This window comes from Malaclemys terrapin, chromosome 1, assembly GCF_027887155.1.
Source record: "Malaclemys terrapin pileata isolate rMalTer1 chromosome 1, rMalTer1.hap1, whole genome shotgun sequence".
Taxonomy (NCBI): domain Eukaryota; kingdom Metazoa; phylum Chordata; order Testudines; family Emydidae; genus Malaclemys; species Malaclemys terrapin.
Genome location: NC_071505.1, coordinates 264014072 through 264032683, shown reverse-complemented (window position 1 = coordinate 264032683; position 18612 = coordinate 264014072). Strand labels below are relative to the sequence as shown.

Here is an 18612-nt window from a genome sequence, read left to right as displayed (position 1 = left end):
CTTTTGCCAGTACGACGTACCGGACTGGACTGGCTTACTTTCACCTCAGTCTTTACTCGTGTATGCAACCATGTTAGGACAAGTGACAGTCTTGCCTTCTACAAACATATCATGCTATAGCTTGCCAGGCATACAAACACACAAGTATTTGTGATCTGGAACTCTACACATTGCAGTAAGTAGACCTGTGTTTGAATATATGATCTCATCTGCATGTGAAAATATCCAAACAAACGCTCAGGCATTTATTTTTATCTTGTATTACACACTATTTGAAAAAGCAATTAATCATATTCAAATAAATGTAAATGTAGTGTATACACTCACTTTTTTAAAAGCAAAGCAATTAAATGCAAATTCTATGTTATGCATGATGTAAAATTCTACATAGTAGATGAATTCTGTGGGGGGAAAATCTTAAGAAATTAAAAGTTATGGTTCAAAAGCAACTTCAACTCGTTCACCTTGCACATAGATATTAGGGCTTATAAGTAAACAGTCCTCACAGTTCTATAAATAACTACCATATATACTCGTTCATAAGCCGCATTTTTTAGTAAAAAAGGGAAGCACCAGAGAAGGGGGTCGGCTTATGAACGGGTACAGAGAGGGAGAGGTGGGACACGGCCCCTCCCCCCAACAGAGGGAGCAAGGAGAGGCAGGACAGCCAGCAGAGCCAGAAAGGAAGAGGCGGGGCCAGAGTCTCTCCACTTCTGGCCACGCTGCTCTTCCCCCAGCCTCCGAAGCAGCTGCAGCTCGTGGGCTGGCAGGCTGCAGCCGTGCCGCTCGGCCCCACCCCCAGAGCAGGCTGTGGCCGCGCTGCCTGAGCATGCTGCAGCAGCGCCGCCCAGCCCAGCCCACTGGAACATGATGTGGCCGCGCTGCCCAGTCTGGCCCGCCGGAGCAGGCTGCAGTCGCGCTGCCCAGTCTGCCGGAGCAGCTCCAGCCAGGCCAGAGACATCTTCCTGTGGCCCTCCCCAGATAATGTGGGAAGGGATAGGATGGGGAGAGTGCGGGGGTCCTGGCCCAGGGGTGGGGTCATGTGGGGAATGGTCACAGGGGTTACTCCCCTGACTCCCAGCTTCTCCCCTCCAAAAAATTTCCCCACCAGTTGCTGTCCCGGCCTGTCAGGGTAAACAGCTGGCGCGTCAGGACCCTTTGTTTACTTAGGTTTACCTCCGTGCCTGCAGACCCTCGAGGTAAACAAACCATCTCGGCCCACCAGCGGCTTATCCTGATGGCCCGGGAGCCAAAGTTTGCTGACCCCTGAATTATAGGGTCGGCTTATGAACGGGTTATAAAAAAAATCTTTCCATTTTTACTTATCCATCTTGGGGGAGTCAGCTTATAAATGAACCAGCTTATGATCGATTTTATATATAATATATATATATATATATATACACACACACACACACACATATATACACACACACACACACACATATATATACACACACACGAGGCCAAATGCTGTCAGGACTATAACTTTTATGTTTGCAACTTTACAAACAGAAAAGTCAAAAATCTGAATATTTCTTTAGCATAACTGTATAGCTATATAGTCCACTGTGACATTATTGCACAACTATGTTCATACATTGTTTTTAACTACTGTCAATAAGAGTTACCAAAATGTTAGCTGAGGATGTATGGAAGATTGTGAAATTACTTGTTAAAATTAATGTTTCAAGTAAATCCAAAGTAAGGCCTGTGATTTATTGCTTTTTAAAATTAACTTTATATTACTGTCCACTTTTCTATTTTGTTCTCAGTAATCATTAGCCCAGAACTATGTAATTATTAATTTCGATTCTCTTGCATAAAAAATTGCACAAAACAATGGAAGCAGATTACTCTAGTGACAGATAAACCCTCTTTTCCCCCTAAATGAAAAACTATTGCCCCCTTCAGGCAGGAAGTTAAAATAACTGCCCCTAAAATATATTCTTTAGGCTGTCTAGTGTATTGGGGTAGAATTCACCGTATGCACAAAACAAAGTATACACAAGAATGCAATGCCCACAGCATCCGACTAACTGGAACACAATTCAGTAGGCCACAGTAATGCATTAAGATTTAAAGCAAAATGGAATTTTAAAAATGAAAACTGATGTGTATCTATTAACACTCTCGCAATCTCTTCCTCCCACTCTATGATATAATGATACATTACTTGACTGCAGCAGGCATTTATCATCAGAGACAAAGGTGTCATACCCAGCACACCTGTCTTGTATTACAGAACTCCCTGAATAGGATTTTTATCACTGACTAAAAGGAAAAAAAACCCAGCAAAGTATAATAAACAAAAAACAGTGACTTGTTTTTTATTGCCCTTTGGACAGAAAAGGTGCCTTTTATTGAACTGTGTCATAATATTGGTGACTTTTTCCCATCTACTGGGCAAGATTTTACCATTATCACAGTCCAAACCAATCAAGAATTAAAATGGTATTTAGTCTCCATGCCAACAGTTACTATGGTTACACCACCACTCCTACATTCAATATGGATAAGTGAGGAACAGGGTTTGAGATGAGTTTTTAAACACAGTTCCATATCATCACCATTGAGCAAAACCCACTGAAACCGTCAATAAAACTACATTTAAAAATGTTTTTTTCTGAATGTGCGGTAGGTGGGGAGGAAGGGACTGTAATATACATAAAATGTGAAGATGAAAATAAGTAAGAAATGAATCTCATTCACATACCATGATCTTTTTATGATCCGGAAACTCAAGGCCAAAATAATCACCTTCAACAAGGTTCAGGTGGTTGCAAACGGCATCCAACAAAACTTTCCCCGGAGCTCTTTGCTGGAAATAGAAACAACAAAAGGTTACACACTTTTCGTTAACAAGAGTAGCTTTATTAGCAAACAATAAAATGTTAATGCTGAGCAATACAGAACAAGCTATATTTTCTAAGTAACTTACAAAATATTAGCCAACTAATGTCCTGATCATCCCTCTGATGAAAGCGACAATTATTCTACTAGTTTTAAACAGATTAAGAATATCCTTATATCCTTGAATATCTGTATCTCTTTGACTGGTACTTGAGATTTTTATAATTCAAATAAAAATAAACTGTGATTTTCCTAATTTTTTTTTTTAAGAAAAAAATTAAAATAGAGGTGGGGAAAAGATGCATATTCATGCTTTGTTTCCATACCATCCCTTACACACTAAATTCCTCATCCATAAGGGCACTAACCTCTCCTCAGGACATAAGAAATAAGCCAGTTAAAATTTGCTTGAAGGGTAGATGAGGTTAGTTGGCGATTTATTTACAAAAAACGTAGATGTTTGATTCTATCCCTCTTTCCCTCCCCCTTCAAAAGTAAATTAGGTCTGGCCTACACTAGAAAATTAGCGTGGCTTAACTACCTCAGCCAGGGTCATGAAAAACCCACACAACCGGGCAGCATAATTAAGTCACTCTAAGTCCCTGTCTGGTGGCAGGTTTCAGAGGGGTAGCTGTGTTAGTCTGTATCAACAAAAACGAGATGTCCTTGTGGCACCTTAGAGACTAACAAATTTATTTGGGCATAAGCTTTCGTGGGCTAAAACCCACTTCATCAGATGCATGGAGTGAAAAATACAGTAGGCAGGTATAAATACACAGCACATGAAAAGATGGGAGTTGCCTTACCAAGTGGGTGGTCAGTGCTAAGGAGGCCAATTCAAACAGGGTGGATGTAGCCTATTCCCAACAGTTGACAAGAAGGGGTGAATATCAACAGTGGGAAAATTACTTTTTGTAGTGTCCAGTAGGAGAGCACTTCAATCTCCCTGGACACTCAATAACAGACTTAAAAGTGGGCATTCTTCAACAAAAAAACTTCAAAAACAGACTTCAATGACTAACTACAGAACTGGAATTAATTTGCAAACTTGACACCATCAAATTAGGCCTGCATAAAGACTGGGAGTGGATAGGTCACTACAAAAAGTGACCCTTTGTTGATACTCACACCTTCTTGTCAACTACATCCACCTGCCTACTGTATTTTTCACTCAATGCATCTGATGAAGTGGGTTTTAGCCCACAAAAGCTTATGCCCAAATAAATGCCCATATAGACGAGCCCTAACTAACTATAGGCCCCCAATCATCATTGAGGTTTCTGTATATTTTACTCTCATATAACATTAAATAATTTAAAGAAACTCCAGTGAATAATTCATTTTACAGTTTAACTACTTCTCTTCTAGAAATAAACACATTTTTATTAATTACCTAAATAAACTGATGAAAACTGTTGACTACAGAAAATTTACTATCAACACACCAGTTAGCCCATATCCAGAGCAAAGATTATGATCCACCTTTGCAGTTGTGAATGCATCAAATGTTACCAAAAAGTGAGTTACCAAAAACAAATAATAAAATAGATCTCCAGGAGGAGTGAATTCTATACTAGAGAAATTAAAATAATTTCCTTAATGTACAAAAGGCTTAAGCTATCACCAAAGCAAAAGCTCTATCACCTGCAGACACAAGATGCACATAGAATTCTTAAAAAGTGACTGGTTTTAGAACACAGATTGAAGAGAAGTGCCAATTCATTCAAATTCATCTCTGTGTAAACCCATTTAGCAGGTTTCTGTTTAAATACTCAGATTGCTTTTAACTGGTTTCTAGCTGGTTTACAGCTCCAGAAAGCTAAAATCACCTTACATTGTTTTATTAAACCACTTTTTATGGTCATCAACAACAAACAATTATCATACAAACATCACTCAAGACAATACACCAGAAAGAATAAGTGTAAAAAGTGTTACTGAAGTTTAACACATTTGGTATAACACTGCCAACATGACGTAACATATCAAGTAATAATCCTACAAAAACTCATCCCATACATAACCAAAATAAAGTGGTGTTGAGAGGGAAGGAAAGAGGCATAGGTGTGAAAAGAGGAAGTTTGTTCTAGCCAATGAGTATTTGGTCAGATGTGAGTCACAACACACATCTATACTTTAGAGTATTATATCTGAATACACTCAATTCACATACTCTCACATTCTAAAACAGAAACACTCAACAACCAGTATTCAAACAACTTTAAACTTTATTTATGCTACAAAACATTCACAATAACTATAAAAATCTAAACACTTTTCAGCACCACCGACATTCCCCCTGGTAAGAGTAGTATAAAGACATAGCCAGAACGCAATCTTCTCTTAATGAACAAAATTCCAGGGACCTCTAATTAGATAAATATCATTGGAAACAATGGAACAGTAGGAATGTTACTGAAATACAACTCTTACACCAAATTATGTCTGTTGTATTAAAACAAGAATTGCATATGCATATGGAGGCTTTGTTCAAATTGTGGCCCTGGGTCTTTTTCCCAGATTAATCTAAGGTTTGCCCAGCTTGCACAAGGCTGCTTATTAAGAATGGATGACTGCCCACTGAGACGTCAAAGGACATTGCTTTCACCTAACTAACCAGAGAACGGGAATCAAGACTTCTCAGACCTATTATATTATGCATATTTACAAGTATTTTTATAATACCCAATGACAATGTGTGTCTGACTATCAGATCAATCAAACTAAACAAATCCACGGTACGCACACATCTTGAATAATTCTGGTCACCTCATCTCAAAAAAAGATACATTACAATTGGCAAAGAATGATTACAGATATGGAACAACTTCCATATGAGGAGAGATTAAAAAGACTGGGACTGTTCAGCTTAGAAACAGACAACTAAAGGGGGGATACGATAGTAGTCTATATAATCATTAATGGCATGGAGAAAGTGAATAGGGAAGTGTTAAATACCCCTACACAAGAAGTAGGGATCACCCAATGAAATTAACAGGCTGCAGGTTTAAAAGCATCAGACAGTACTTCTTCACACAATGCACAGTCAACCTGTGGAACTCATTACCAGGGGATGTTGTGAAGGAATAACTGGGCTGAAAAAAAGAATTAGATGAATGTGCCATCCGCCATTAATTTAATGGCTATTAGCCAAGATAATCAGGGATGCAACCCCATGCTCTGGGTGTCCCTAAACCTCCAAATGCTTATGTTCTAAACTTTAATAATTTATCCTAGTAAAGCAGGCATCTGTGGGAAGGCCAGGATTTATGACAGCCACAAAGAGACAAGGCACAGCCCCCCTGCACTGTTCACACAGAGAGTGAGACAGACGCAGCAAAGCAGGCATGTCTGACCTCAGACAATGATTAAAAGCAGTTGTGTGTTTTCATGTAATTTATTTCTAATATGTCCTCATATGCATTTAGACAGCTCTAAGGCCAAGTAACTGCATTTGTCACTCTGCATTTTCTATATTGTGTGGCTTATACAACATGCAGTGTTTCTTTTTCAAGTATCTGTAAATAAAAACATTATTTTAAAGCTCTTCTCAATTTTGATCTGTCTGAATCAAGAGGAAGCCTGGCATCTATTCAGTTGGAGATATTGTATGTGTAAAATTACAATCTGTCTAGATTCAGTGTCTATGGTATTCCTGGTCTTCCTAGAATAGCAAAGGGGGAGCAAAGGTGAAAAATTCAAAAACATATGAACTTAGCAAGTGGCTAGTTCTAGAGATGTTAGTTTAGGACAGATTAAGGCTGGTGACTCCATGATAGCCTTGCTTGACATGGAACCCAAAGAGCAGTAATTAAGATCACAATAAATATGATCTGATAGAGAAATATGTAATATTCTGGGGAACATTCAAGAATGAACACACTGCACCTATGATACTATTTGCATTAAAATCATTTAGTCTCACTGGCATTATATGCATGGCTTATGCTACTTTGCATGTTTTCTTCTAAACAGAAACTGGCAGGCATCTTCCGTTTGGCAGTGTGGTCCAGTGGAGAGGGCACTGGAATGGAGGTCAGGAAACCTAGGTTCTATTTCTGGTTCTGACACTGACCTACTCTTATAAATAAATAAATAAATGAATAATGGAGATATCCTATCTCCTAGAACTGGAAGGGACCTTGAAAGGTCATCGAGTCCAGCCCCCTGCCTTTATTAGCAGGACCAAGTACTGATTTTGCCCCAGATCCCTAAGTGGCCCCCTCAAGGATTGAACTCACAACCCTGGGTTTAGCAGGCCAATGCTCAAACCACTGAGCTATCCCTCCCCCCAAGGGGGACCTCTTGGACCTCTTGGTGTCTCTTTCCCTTCCTGCCTATTTAGACTGTAAGCTCTTCAGAGCAGGGAATATCTCACTCCATTTTTGTACAGTGAGTAACACAATGAGGCCCTGATCTCAGTCAGAGCATCTAGTTGCTACTATAATACAAACAGACATCATCATATATTTGAATATGTAAGAAAACAACCAGAAAAAGCTAATTTTATTGCAACACATTGAAAAATTGTTGGTATATAGTATTATACAACTTAAAGATTATCTGAGTATAAATAAAAAAAACTAATAAAATTCAGTTGTTTTCTGACGTTATTATAGCATAATTAAATATTATGGTAGTGTCGAAAGGAATCAGTCAGATTCAAGGCCTGGTGTTTCAAGAGCTGTACAGGAAAGACATGGTCCATGTTCAAACGAGCCTCCAATCTAACTTAAGACAAGACTCAAATTGGTGCAGCCAAGAGAGAAAGAAAAAAAAGGGAAAGTTGGAGAGAGGCTGAAGATGACAATGACAGGAACATGTGGTCAAATAGACCAGCTATGTGCACAAATTGACTCCTAGTCTTACATGTATTTGTTTTAAATTATGAGATATAAATATATGAATAAATAAAATAGACATCTTCTAGCCCCACTAGTATATAAGTAGGCATTATCACCGGGAAATTTTCTAGTGGCATCACAGGAGAAGCATGCCATGGGGTAGGGGTGGGAGGATTTCAGAGAGGACGGTGTACTGGCCTTAGAGACTAGTTTTTCCAGGAGAGCATTTCATGTAATGAGGAAGAAAACACAAAGATGCTTGGGGAATGAGTGGACAGGGGATCAGTCAAGATTGGCATCATTGGCAGAGCAGAAGAGTGACAAGAGAAGTGAAAGCAGGGAGGGGCAGAGTTGTGAAGAGCCTGGAAGGCAGGACAAGAAGCTTGGATTTTATGGAATGGAGAAGGGGGAGCCAGTGGAGTAACTCATACTGAGGGTGATACGGTCATAATGTTGGACAAGGAATTAGTAGTAGCTGCATTGTGAATGGACTTGACAAGGATAATGTGCATGTCAGGCAGGCCCCAGAGTAGTCAGGACAGGCTATAATGGCAGCCTGGGCACAGTTTTAGCTGTGTGGATGGAGTGAAGACCTGATATTAGAAATGCTTTGGAGAAGTGAGTAGCAAAATTCAGATGCTGACTGGGTATGTGGCACAAGGGGGAAGGAGGAAGCCAGAATGATACAGTATCTAGGTTCCAGGCCTGAATGGCTGGGATGATCGTGGTATTGTCAACACCCACAAACAAAGGGGGAAGGGCGGGGGGGAAATCAAGGAGTTTAGTTTAACCGGGTTAAGTTTAAGCCAATGGTGAGATGAATCTGAGGAGATGTCAGAGACAGACCAGGGTGTGGATTGGATGGAGGGAGACAAGTCAGGAGGGGAGAAGTAGATTTGTGGGTGTTGGCATAGAGATGGCAGCTGAAGCTTTGTGAAAGGATAAGAAGACACAACCAGAGAAGTAGGAGGAGACCCAGGAGAGGACGGAGTGGTGAAAGTCAAGATATCAAGGAGAATGTGTGCTTAACATGCCATAAGCAATTGAGATCAAGAAAAAAGAAGAAGCAGTAGATGGTGGAGATCTGCCATAAAGATGTTCATTTGAGGCTTGGTAAGACCACTTTCAATAGAGATGAGCGGTCAGAAGCCAGACAGAGATGGAGGTGGCAACAGATGTAGAAGATGCACTTGATGATCTTGGAGGCAGAGGCGAGAAATGAGCTGAGTATAGGCAAATGGGGTCATGGGTCATTTACTTCTGGGGGGAGGGATTAGATGAGGGGACACCATAGCATGCTTCTGTTGTAAGCTGGAGTGAAAAGAGTAAGAAGCTAAGGAGAAAGGTGAATAAGGGAGTGGAAGGCAGGGGAAATCATGAGGTAGGCAGGAGTCACTGCAAAAAGAGGATAGAAACTTCAATGTAGATGACATGGAGAAGGAGGGGAGCATGATGGGGAAAGAAAAAAGGGGCAAGTCATGCTGGATTTTGTTGACCTTTCTGAAAAAGTCAGCAAGATCCTATGTGGAAATAGAGGAGGGCACAGGAGCTGGGAGGGAATCCAAGTTGTCACCTTACCGGCTGAGACTGTGGGCATGGAGTCAACGTGACTGGAGAAGAAGACCTGTTTGACTGGCAAGATGGCAGAAGTGAAGGAAGAGAAAACAATTTTATATTGGAGGAAGTTCATGTGTGCTGGGACTTTCTACTGAGGTGTTCAGAAATGCAGGAACGTTGGATGAAGGGGGTGAACCCGAGATGTGGTTTTGGTGGGACAGAAGGAGTGGAGAGTAGTAGAGAATAGGGGGAGTCAGTGATGGCATTGACAGAAGAGGAAGGAGGGGATTGAAAACAGGAGAGAAGTCATAGCCACTAATGGACGGGAGGTTACGGTAGGGCAGGGTGTCAAGGTGGTGGCCAGAGAAAGGGAACTTTGTGGTGGAAAGATGAGAGAGAAAATATTTAATGGTGACAACATCAAGAGGACATTGTGCTGAGAGGGTGAACTGATACACCACTGCAGTTCAAATGGGGAAGAGGAGGCAGAGGCTAAGAAGGCGAGTGGAAAATCAATCTGGAAGTTGACATCACCAAGGAAAAGGTATGAGAGGAAGAAGGAAAAACCTCACAGACCAGCAGCTCCTTTAACAACTCTCACACAAAAATTCCTAACTTGGATAGCAGTTACGTAATGGGACCATAGAATGCTTATTGCTCTTTTTCTGGTGGCTTTTACGTGACACTCAAATGACATTTCAATTTTACTTCAGTGAAAACAAGCTCACTAATTTCAAGCTATACATCCTTAGCATTTAATGCATTTGAATTGGCCTCTCTTAGCTCTGTGCAATTACATTGTAAAAGATGCTTTACATTTTTAGGGAATGTCAGCCCACTGAACACTGAATTACGATTAATATGCATAATCACACTTAGCTGCAAGCTATGAAGGTACTGAATCAAAGTTACTTGCATTACATTGCACATTCACCATTCTTTGCTGATTATTTCCATTTTACACAATTCACCCTTATTTTATATTTTTTACTTAGGGTAAGGGTATTTATGCTTTCTTCAGTGGGGAAATGCTTTAATTCCCTAATAAGTCTTTAACCTTAAAGAATTCCCAATGAATAAACAGATGATGCAAGCAGGACCAACGAAAGCTTCCTAAAAGTGCAGGGGGGGCACTGGTGCCCAAACCGTGGCCTCGCTCCCCCATGCCACCTAGGGTTTCCAGGCATCTGGTTTTTGACCAGAACGTCTGGTTGAAAAGGGACCGTGGTGGCTCCAGTCGACACCACCGAATGGGCCATTAAAAATCCAGTCAGCGGCGCAGCAGGGGCCCGGGGCTAAGACAAGCTCCTTGCCTGCCCTTGCTTCATGCAGCTTCCAGGTCCCTGCAGCTCCTAGGCGCTGGGATAGCCAGGGACTGTGAGGCTCTACGTGCTGCTCCCGCCCCGATTGCCGGCTCTGCAGCACTTATTGGCCGGGAACTACAACCAATGGGAGCTGCAGGGGGGCAGCGCCTGCAGGTGCAGATGCAGAGTGCACCGCGCAGTGCTGCCTGGCCACCCATGTGCCTAGAGGCCGCAGGGACCTGGCAACCGCTTCCTCAGAGCCATGGTAAGCACTGCCAGGACCCTGCATCCTCACCTCCTGCCCCAGTCAGCCTGGAGTCCCCTCCTGCGCCCCAAACCTCTCACCCCAGAGCCCACAACCCCAGCTGGAGCCCTCACCCCCTCCCGCACCCCAACCCCCTGATGTGCCCCAAACCCCTCATCCCCAGCCAGAGCCCTCACTGCCCCACACTCTAACCCAGTCTGGAGTCCCCTCCTGCACCCCAAAACCCTCATCCCTGGCCCCACCCCAGAGCCCACACCCCCAGCTGAAGCCCACCCCTTCTGCACCCCAACTCCCTGCCCCAGCCCTGAGCCCCCTCCTTCACCCCAAACTCCTCACCGTCAGCCTCACTCCTGAGCCTGCACCCCCAGCCCAAACCTATGCCTCCTCCTACACCCCAATCCCCTGCCCCAGCCTGGGGAAAGTGAGTGAGGGTGGAGGAGAGCGAGTGACAGAGGGAGGGTGACGGAGTGAGGGGGTGGGGCCTCAGGGAAGGGGCGAAGCCTCAGGGAAGGGGCAGGGCATGGACATTCGGTTTTGTGTGATTAGCAAGTTGGCAACTCTAGTGCTGCCCCTTCTCCCCGCCCTTGCATCACACCTTCCCGCGCAGGAGGCCCCGCTCCTGCATTGCTTCTTCCTCCCAAGACCTGCCCCCGCTCGCTGCTCTCCGCCCCTCCCCTCTTTCACTCACTCGTACAGCGGTACAAAGTGACAGGGCATAGGCATAGGCCCCTGACACCCCTGTTCCAGTGGACCTGGGTGTAGAAAAAAGCCACAAGAGATTATTTGGTGGATGGTGACCATGCCTTAGAGAGAGACTGAAGGAGATCCATCTGTTTAGCTTATCAAAAAGAGGATTGAGGGGAGTTGATCATGTAGAGAAAATACTGGCTTTTAAGAGAAAGGCAGGACAAGAACCAATTGTTGGAAGCTGAAGCTAGACAAATTCACGTTAGAAATTAGGCATGAAGTTCCAACAGTAAGGGTGATTAACCCCTGGAACAAACTACCCAGGGCTGTCATGTGTCCTCCTGGAAGATATACTTTAATCAAACACAAATGATTGTGTTCAATAAAGGGGAAACTGGGTGCAATACAAGAGATCAAACCAGATGATCTAATGATAACTTCTGGCATTAAACTCTATGAATCTATCATCCCTCCCTTTATCTGAGCAGTAATTGTCCAGAACATTCCTGTGGCAGGATCTCTAATGGAAGTTGTGGAGAAAAGTGTTTAGTAATGTTTACAAAGCCAGTGTTTTCTGAGGCTTTTTTTTTTTTTTTGGAAGGGGGAAGCAGGATTGGTTAAATTGATTTTAATTCTTTATTTCCATGGAGCATAGCCACTTCACTACCCCAGCTACCAATAACTATCTCCATACAGTCAACAATTTGCTATTTAAGGAATTTTTATCCACCAAACTAAACTAATCTCAGATCAAACAGATTTTTGCACTGCAAATTCTTCTAAGGTTACTGAATATCTTGATCTTCAGTTAAACATTCCTAAGAAACGTTTGGAAGACTGAAATTCAGTTAGTCTCTTGAGCACAGATAAGGAGCTACTTTCTGCCATTAGTGCAGGGGACTGGACTAGAGGACCTTTTGAGGTCCCTTACAGCAGACATGCCAAACCCATGAAAAAAAATGCAGAAATTGGGCTTGTTTTTGGCTTAAGTGGCTTGAGAGTTGCTTGTTGGATAGTTTTTGGATTGGAGCTTGTTGCTTTTTTTTTTTATTGGCTCCTGGCAAGCAGGGGCGGGGCAGGGGTGTGTCAAGCAGGGGGAAAGAGTCAGGGGTGCACAGCGGGCCCACCACAGTCCCAGACTGCACGCCAGGGGGATGTAGTCACATAGAGTGTTGGGGTTCTTAGGGATTGGTTTGTTTTGGCCTTCTTTTTAAATGGGATTAGCTTGATTTTTGGCTTATTGTGAAAGTTGAGGTGCTTATTTACCATGTGAAAGATGGCAACTGTGCCCTTCCAGTACTACAATTCTATGACTTTGCATGATTTGCCCACAGGGAATGGGCTTGATTTAATCTCTGGATAACACATGGTACCAAGCTGTGGTGGGTACTTTGCAGTCAAGTGTAAAAAAAAAAGTCCCAGCTCTGAAGATTATCTAAATAGACAATTTATAAACAAAGGAAATAAGACTGGATGCAGCAACAAACAAGTAATTAATTGGGAGCACCCATTCTGTTAACTCCATGTTTTGTATTTAAAACTGTTAATGCTCAGAGAAGATAGATGATCAAAAGGTCTCATAAAAGAACTCGGCTTTCAGGAGGAGCTTGAGGGAGAAAAGGGTTGGGAGACATGGCAACAGTGTCAGGAAATCGGGGGTGTTCCATGCCAGAAAGCCATTGGGAGACAGAGTAGGAGAACAGATGGTTTCATTGATTTGACTCAAACTATTATCTTTCCCTTGCAAATATTTTATGGAGGTTTGGTATATCCTATTAGCACTACATGTAAACGTCACTCCTCTGGAGAGGGTCACCACAAGGTCCGTGCATCACTTACTTCCCATTTAAGGTCTCAGGATGAAATCCTGGACTCCTCACTCGATGAGCTTAAGTGGTACATAGGCTTTGTGCTGACCATTTGAACAGGGATGAGCTTCACCACAGTGAGCAGTATCATTTCAAAAACATTTTTCTCCATGGTCTGGCACTAAAAATTATAATAATAATACAGCATCCTTTGAAGCATGAACTCTCTCCCAGTTATCAAGGTGGTAAAATATCTACATATTTATTGCACTGGAAAAGAAGCAAGTATTTGTGATAAGTAAACAGTACAACAAATAACCTCAGTAATGAGATTAAACAATAGGGATTTTATGTAAATACCTAAGCAAAACTCTACACTTCAAATGAAAGCTTAAACTACGTTTAGAGGAGAACAATGCTAGCAACCTATGAAGACAAATGTCATATGCCTATTTGTTCTCTCTCCTAGAATAAAATTAAATAGCTATTTTATATTTGCAATTTATTGCTTGAAGGGTAAAATTTTCAAAAGCACTCAGTGTTAGCATAACTCTGCTCCACTGAAGTCAAGGGGGAATTTTCACATTGACTTCAACAGGGGCTGATCTGCTCTGAAGCTGAGGGTATGTCCACACTGCAATTAAAAACCTGCAATTGACACATGCCAGCTGACTTGGGCTTGTGGGGCTCACACTAAGGGGCTGCTTAATTGCGGTGCAGACATTTGAGCTCAGGCTGCAGACCAAGGTCTGGGACCCTCTCACCTTGCAGGGTTCTAGAGCCCGGACTCCAGCCCAAGCCCAAACACCAACCCCACAATTCAACAGCCCCTTAGCCCAAGGCCATGTCAGCTGGCACAGGCCAGCGGCAGGATTTTTAACTGCAGTATAGACATACCCTGAGTGCTTTTTGAAAACCCCACCCTTAAAGTACAGGCCTGGATAGTTCTATAGCAGGGGTCGGCAATGTTCGGCACGCGGCTCGCCAGGGTAAGCACCCTGGTGGGCCGGGCCAGTTTATTTACCTGCTGACGTGGCAGGTTTGGCCGATCGCAGGCCTCACTGGCCGCGGTTCGCTGTCCCAGGCCAATGGGGGCGGCGGGAAGCGGCGCGGGATGTGCTGGCCGCAGCTTCTCGCCGCCTCCATTGGCCCGGGATGGCGAACCGTGGCCAGTGGGGGCTGCGATCAGCCGAACCTGCCGCGTCAGCAGGTAAATAAACTGGCCCAGCCCGCCAGGGTGCTTACCCTGTCAAGCCGCATGCCAAACGTTGCCAACCCCTGTTCTATGGAGAAGAAACTGTGTAAAAAATTGCTTTATTTCATCTGGATCTGTTACTTTTTTCTTTTTTAGTTAAGACTGGAAAATGAGAGAGCATATTTTTTAGCAGAAGAGGAAGGGCAGCCACAATACATCAAGTCACAGTGACGGTAATCTGAATGTGTTATAGCCGAACTGAGAGATGGAGGATTGGGATGGTTTAAAAGCCTGTGGTAGGAATGAATTATATTTTGCACTTACGAAGCGCAGTCCATGCCCTCTGAGTCTCCTAAGCCATATCCGTCAATGGAGCAGAAACATATTCAGGTGACCGTGCCCACGTATGCAGATACTCGTGTGTATATATCCTACTAATACCCTGTGGGTGGACCCCAGTGCTCTCATGGACTCCCAGAGACTTCAATGAAGCTCTGTACAGTTGCAGCAGTCCACCTGCATGGTATCAAAAGCTGGACTGATGCCTACTGGAATAATAAACATTTTAAGAAGCTTTATAAATATATATCTATATCTCCACACTCCTCCCACTCTGGGTGCCCACTATGACTATTCGGTAGATTTTAGCAGACAGATTTCCCACTTCACCACCTATACACATGAGCACAATATTTTAAACAGTGCCACTGATGTTTCTAATGCATTTGTATTTTTATCTACTCCTCATAGTGGGTGGTGTTCATACTCTCTAAAGCAGCTATTAAGTTTTAGCTAAGCAAAGAATCTCTTTCCACACTTTCTGATCTTTTAACCACATATATTTTACCATCATATTGTGTGGGGAAAAAATGTGCTTTAGGCTTTGAGGTGTACTTTACATCCTCCTCCTCAAATATTCAGCAGCAGGAAGGTCAAACTTTTTAATCATCAGTCATAAGAACAGAAAAACAGCTACACTGGGTCAGACCAAAGGTTCATCTAGCCCTGTATTCTGTCTTGTGACAGTGGCCAATGCCATACATGATGGCATTTAGACAACAAAAAGTCTTAAAGGAAGACTAATCTCAGCTACCACGATTTTTAACTAAACAAAGATTACAATTATATGTGCAAAACAAATTAGAGGGGCATCAATAACCGTCCTCTTCACTTTATTTTTGGTGTCTGCTTCCATGGAAACCTATTGTTTTCTCTTTTTGATCTAAAAGCTTCACTGCTGTAGCCACATTCACTATTCATGGATTTCTGCTTAGAACAAACCAGCTTGTTTCAAAATGAATATTTTCCTAAAAAGGCGAAAGAAAAGCAAAAGCAGGATTGATTCCACCCAGATTTCAATCTGTCTTCCTAACCTCATCTTCAACTTTACCAGAAATAGTCAATCATAACATTCAATTTAAAAACCTTAATGAGGGAAGATCATTTGCTGCTAAATAATCCCCCTGAACAGTTTGATAGTGGTGGGGGTGGGGTGGGGGGAAGAGATGATTTAATGAAGCTAATGTAAAGTTGCTTGTTTAGGATATGTTTGATTAAATATGTGTTTGATTAAACATGATTTTTTTCTTAAAGCAGAGACAGAACTAATAAAAATTATCTATATTAAATCCTCAAATAGCTGTAGATCTATAGAGATAAGTAAAATAAAGCTACTGGAATTGTGGGTTCTGCTTAATATCTCTTTACTGTGGGTCATCAAATAACAGTTCTTTATTTGAATAAGCAAATACAGTTCACATCGTATTACATGTTGCACTGCCTGGGAGGAAGAGAAGTAGAGAGAGAATAGATAATGAGAAAGATTGAACACCTTCAGGTCTGTAAAAAGCAACAAAGAGTCCTGTGGCACCTTATAGACTAACAGATGTATTGGAGCGTAAGCTGTCGTGGGTGGATACCCACTTCGTCAGATGCATGTATGGCTTTTATTTCCCCCTTTCACATGCGTCTGACGAAAGCACGAAAGCTTATGCTCCAATACATCTGTTAGTCTATAAGGTGCCACAGGACTCTTTGTTGCTTTTTACAGATCCAGACTAACAAGACTATCCCTCTGATACCTTCAGGTCTGAATCCTTCAAATCAGACAGCTTCAAATGGGCATAACTAATCATTTGCAGATACAATGATCTGACACTAAGATTTCTTTATAATGCTTACATGTCTGAAGAGAGATTAGTATGGCCTTTCAATTACTGCAACTTCTATTTATATAGCACTACTTTAGTTAATTATTACTGCAGAGCTAGCAAGGACACCCAAAGCATTGTGGGTTTTAGTCTACAAAACTAGTGGACTGAAAACTTATTTGTACAGTCAATAGAAAAAGAAGACATTTAGAACCTGTCAATTTCCTAAGCAAGTAGCTTTAAGAATAATGTCCTTTAAAAAAAAAAAAAACTGTTTGCTTTATGGGATCAGTTCAATTCCCATTGATGCCAAAGGAAAGCCTATCATTGGCTTCAATAAGAGATGGATTGGGACCTCTCTCAGAAGAAAAATATTAAAAATAGAATCATTTTCATGTAAATGTTATTCAAAATATTTGTTTCAGTTAATAAAGATGTATCCATCCAATGCTTTGGGAAGACGCATGCACACAAAAAAAAAATACTGCCATTAAAAATTAGTCAAATATTCATCTAAATATTGCTACTACCATAAAAAGTAACATTACATTTTTCAAAGCTTCCACAATTCAGGCTCCAAGATCAGAGTGCCTTTGTTTCAGGAGTTGAGCTTATATATAGTAAAAAGCAGTTCCTGCTTATTTCATTTTATAATTTAACTAGATGAGACAGCCAAAGGACGGCAGAAAGGCTGCATTACCTTCATTTTACAGATGGGGAGGTGAAATATAGCAAGATTAAGGTAGACAATTAGATTGCAGAACTCATTGCCAAAAGATATAATTGAGGCAAAGAACATAAATGAATTTTAAAAAAAGATTATGCATGTAAATGGATAATATTTAGAGTTCTAAGAGTAGATATTTAAAACTATACAACAAATTTGGTAAGGATATAAAGGAAATGTTACTCACTCTGTGCAGTAAGAGTAGTTCTTCAAGTTGTGTCCCCCTATGGGCACTCCATTTCAGGTGCACACGTGCCTCTCAAACCCTTGATTGCAGATTTCTCGCTGGCAGTGCCCATTAAACCTGCACATGCACCCTATGCCTCCATTTGGCGCTATATATAGCAGGGTACTTTGCCTGTTTTTTTTATATATAATATATGAGTGCACAGGCAAAATACCCTCTGTTCCTTCTCTATTCAATCATCCCATAGGGAACAACCAAAGCAGAGGGGAAGGAGGGCAGGTAGTAGCCAGCAGCCATAGTGACACATCTTGAATAACTACAGTTACTGCACAGGGTGAGCAACATTTCCTTCTTTTTCGAGTAGCATCCTTGTGGGTGCTCCACTTCCGGTGACTTCCGAGCAGTGTCCCTAGAAAAAGGGCGGAACTTCAGAACAGGATCCAGAAATGAAGATAGTACTACAGAGCCAAGTGCTGCACTGGATCGGATGGCACTGAGCAGGGCATCATGTTTTGAAAACATATAGACTGAAGTCCAAGAAGCAGCTCTGCATATTTCAGTAGCTGTCACTTGTTATGGTGGTCAGGTGTACCTTGACTGAACTGATGGATAACCCGGATGTCTTCAGATCCAGCAAGTAATCTAGGATAAGGGACAAGGGAACCATGTTAGGCCAGAGGTAGTGATGACCACACCAGGGGGCAAATTTCTTCCGTTTCTACAGGTAAGTAGTGCAGGATGACGTTTTTCTACTGTTTAGTAACACCTGCTGCACCTTCGCAGAACAGGAAACTCTAATCCTGAGAACCATCCAGGAGCCAAGCTTTGAGGCGTAGCTCTGCCAGGTTGGGGTGAAGTGCACAACCCGCATCCTGAGACAGGAGATGGGGAATGGTCAGGAGCTTGATCGGCGGTTGGACATGGAGTTGAAGCAAGTAAGGGTACCAAGCTTGTCTTGGCCAGGTAGGTACTCTAAGGATAACTCTGCCCTTGTGCTGCCTGATCTTGTTCATCATCCTTAGAGTTAGGAGCGTC

The 18612-nt window shown here is 42.2% G+C and overlaps 1 protein-coding gene across 5 annotated transcripts in view; it reads right to left on the bottom strand.

Annotated features, from left to right (window-relative positions):
- FARP1 (FERM, ARH/RhoGEF and pleckstrin domain protein 1) overlaps positions 1–18612 on the bottom strand; it is a 346392-nt gene that overhangs the window by 131767 nt on the left and 196013 nt on the right. For all 5 annotated transcript variants that reach the window (XM_054012427.1, XM_054012444.1, XM_054012453.1 and 2 more), the window contains exon 3: positions 2717–2821. In XM_054012427.1, the coding sequence (XP_053868402.1) occupies positions 2717–2821 (105 nt within the window). The remainder of the gene's footprint in view (positions 1–2716; positions 2822–18612) is intronic.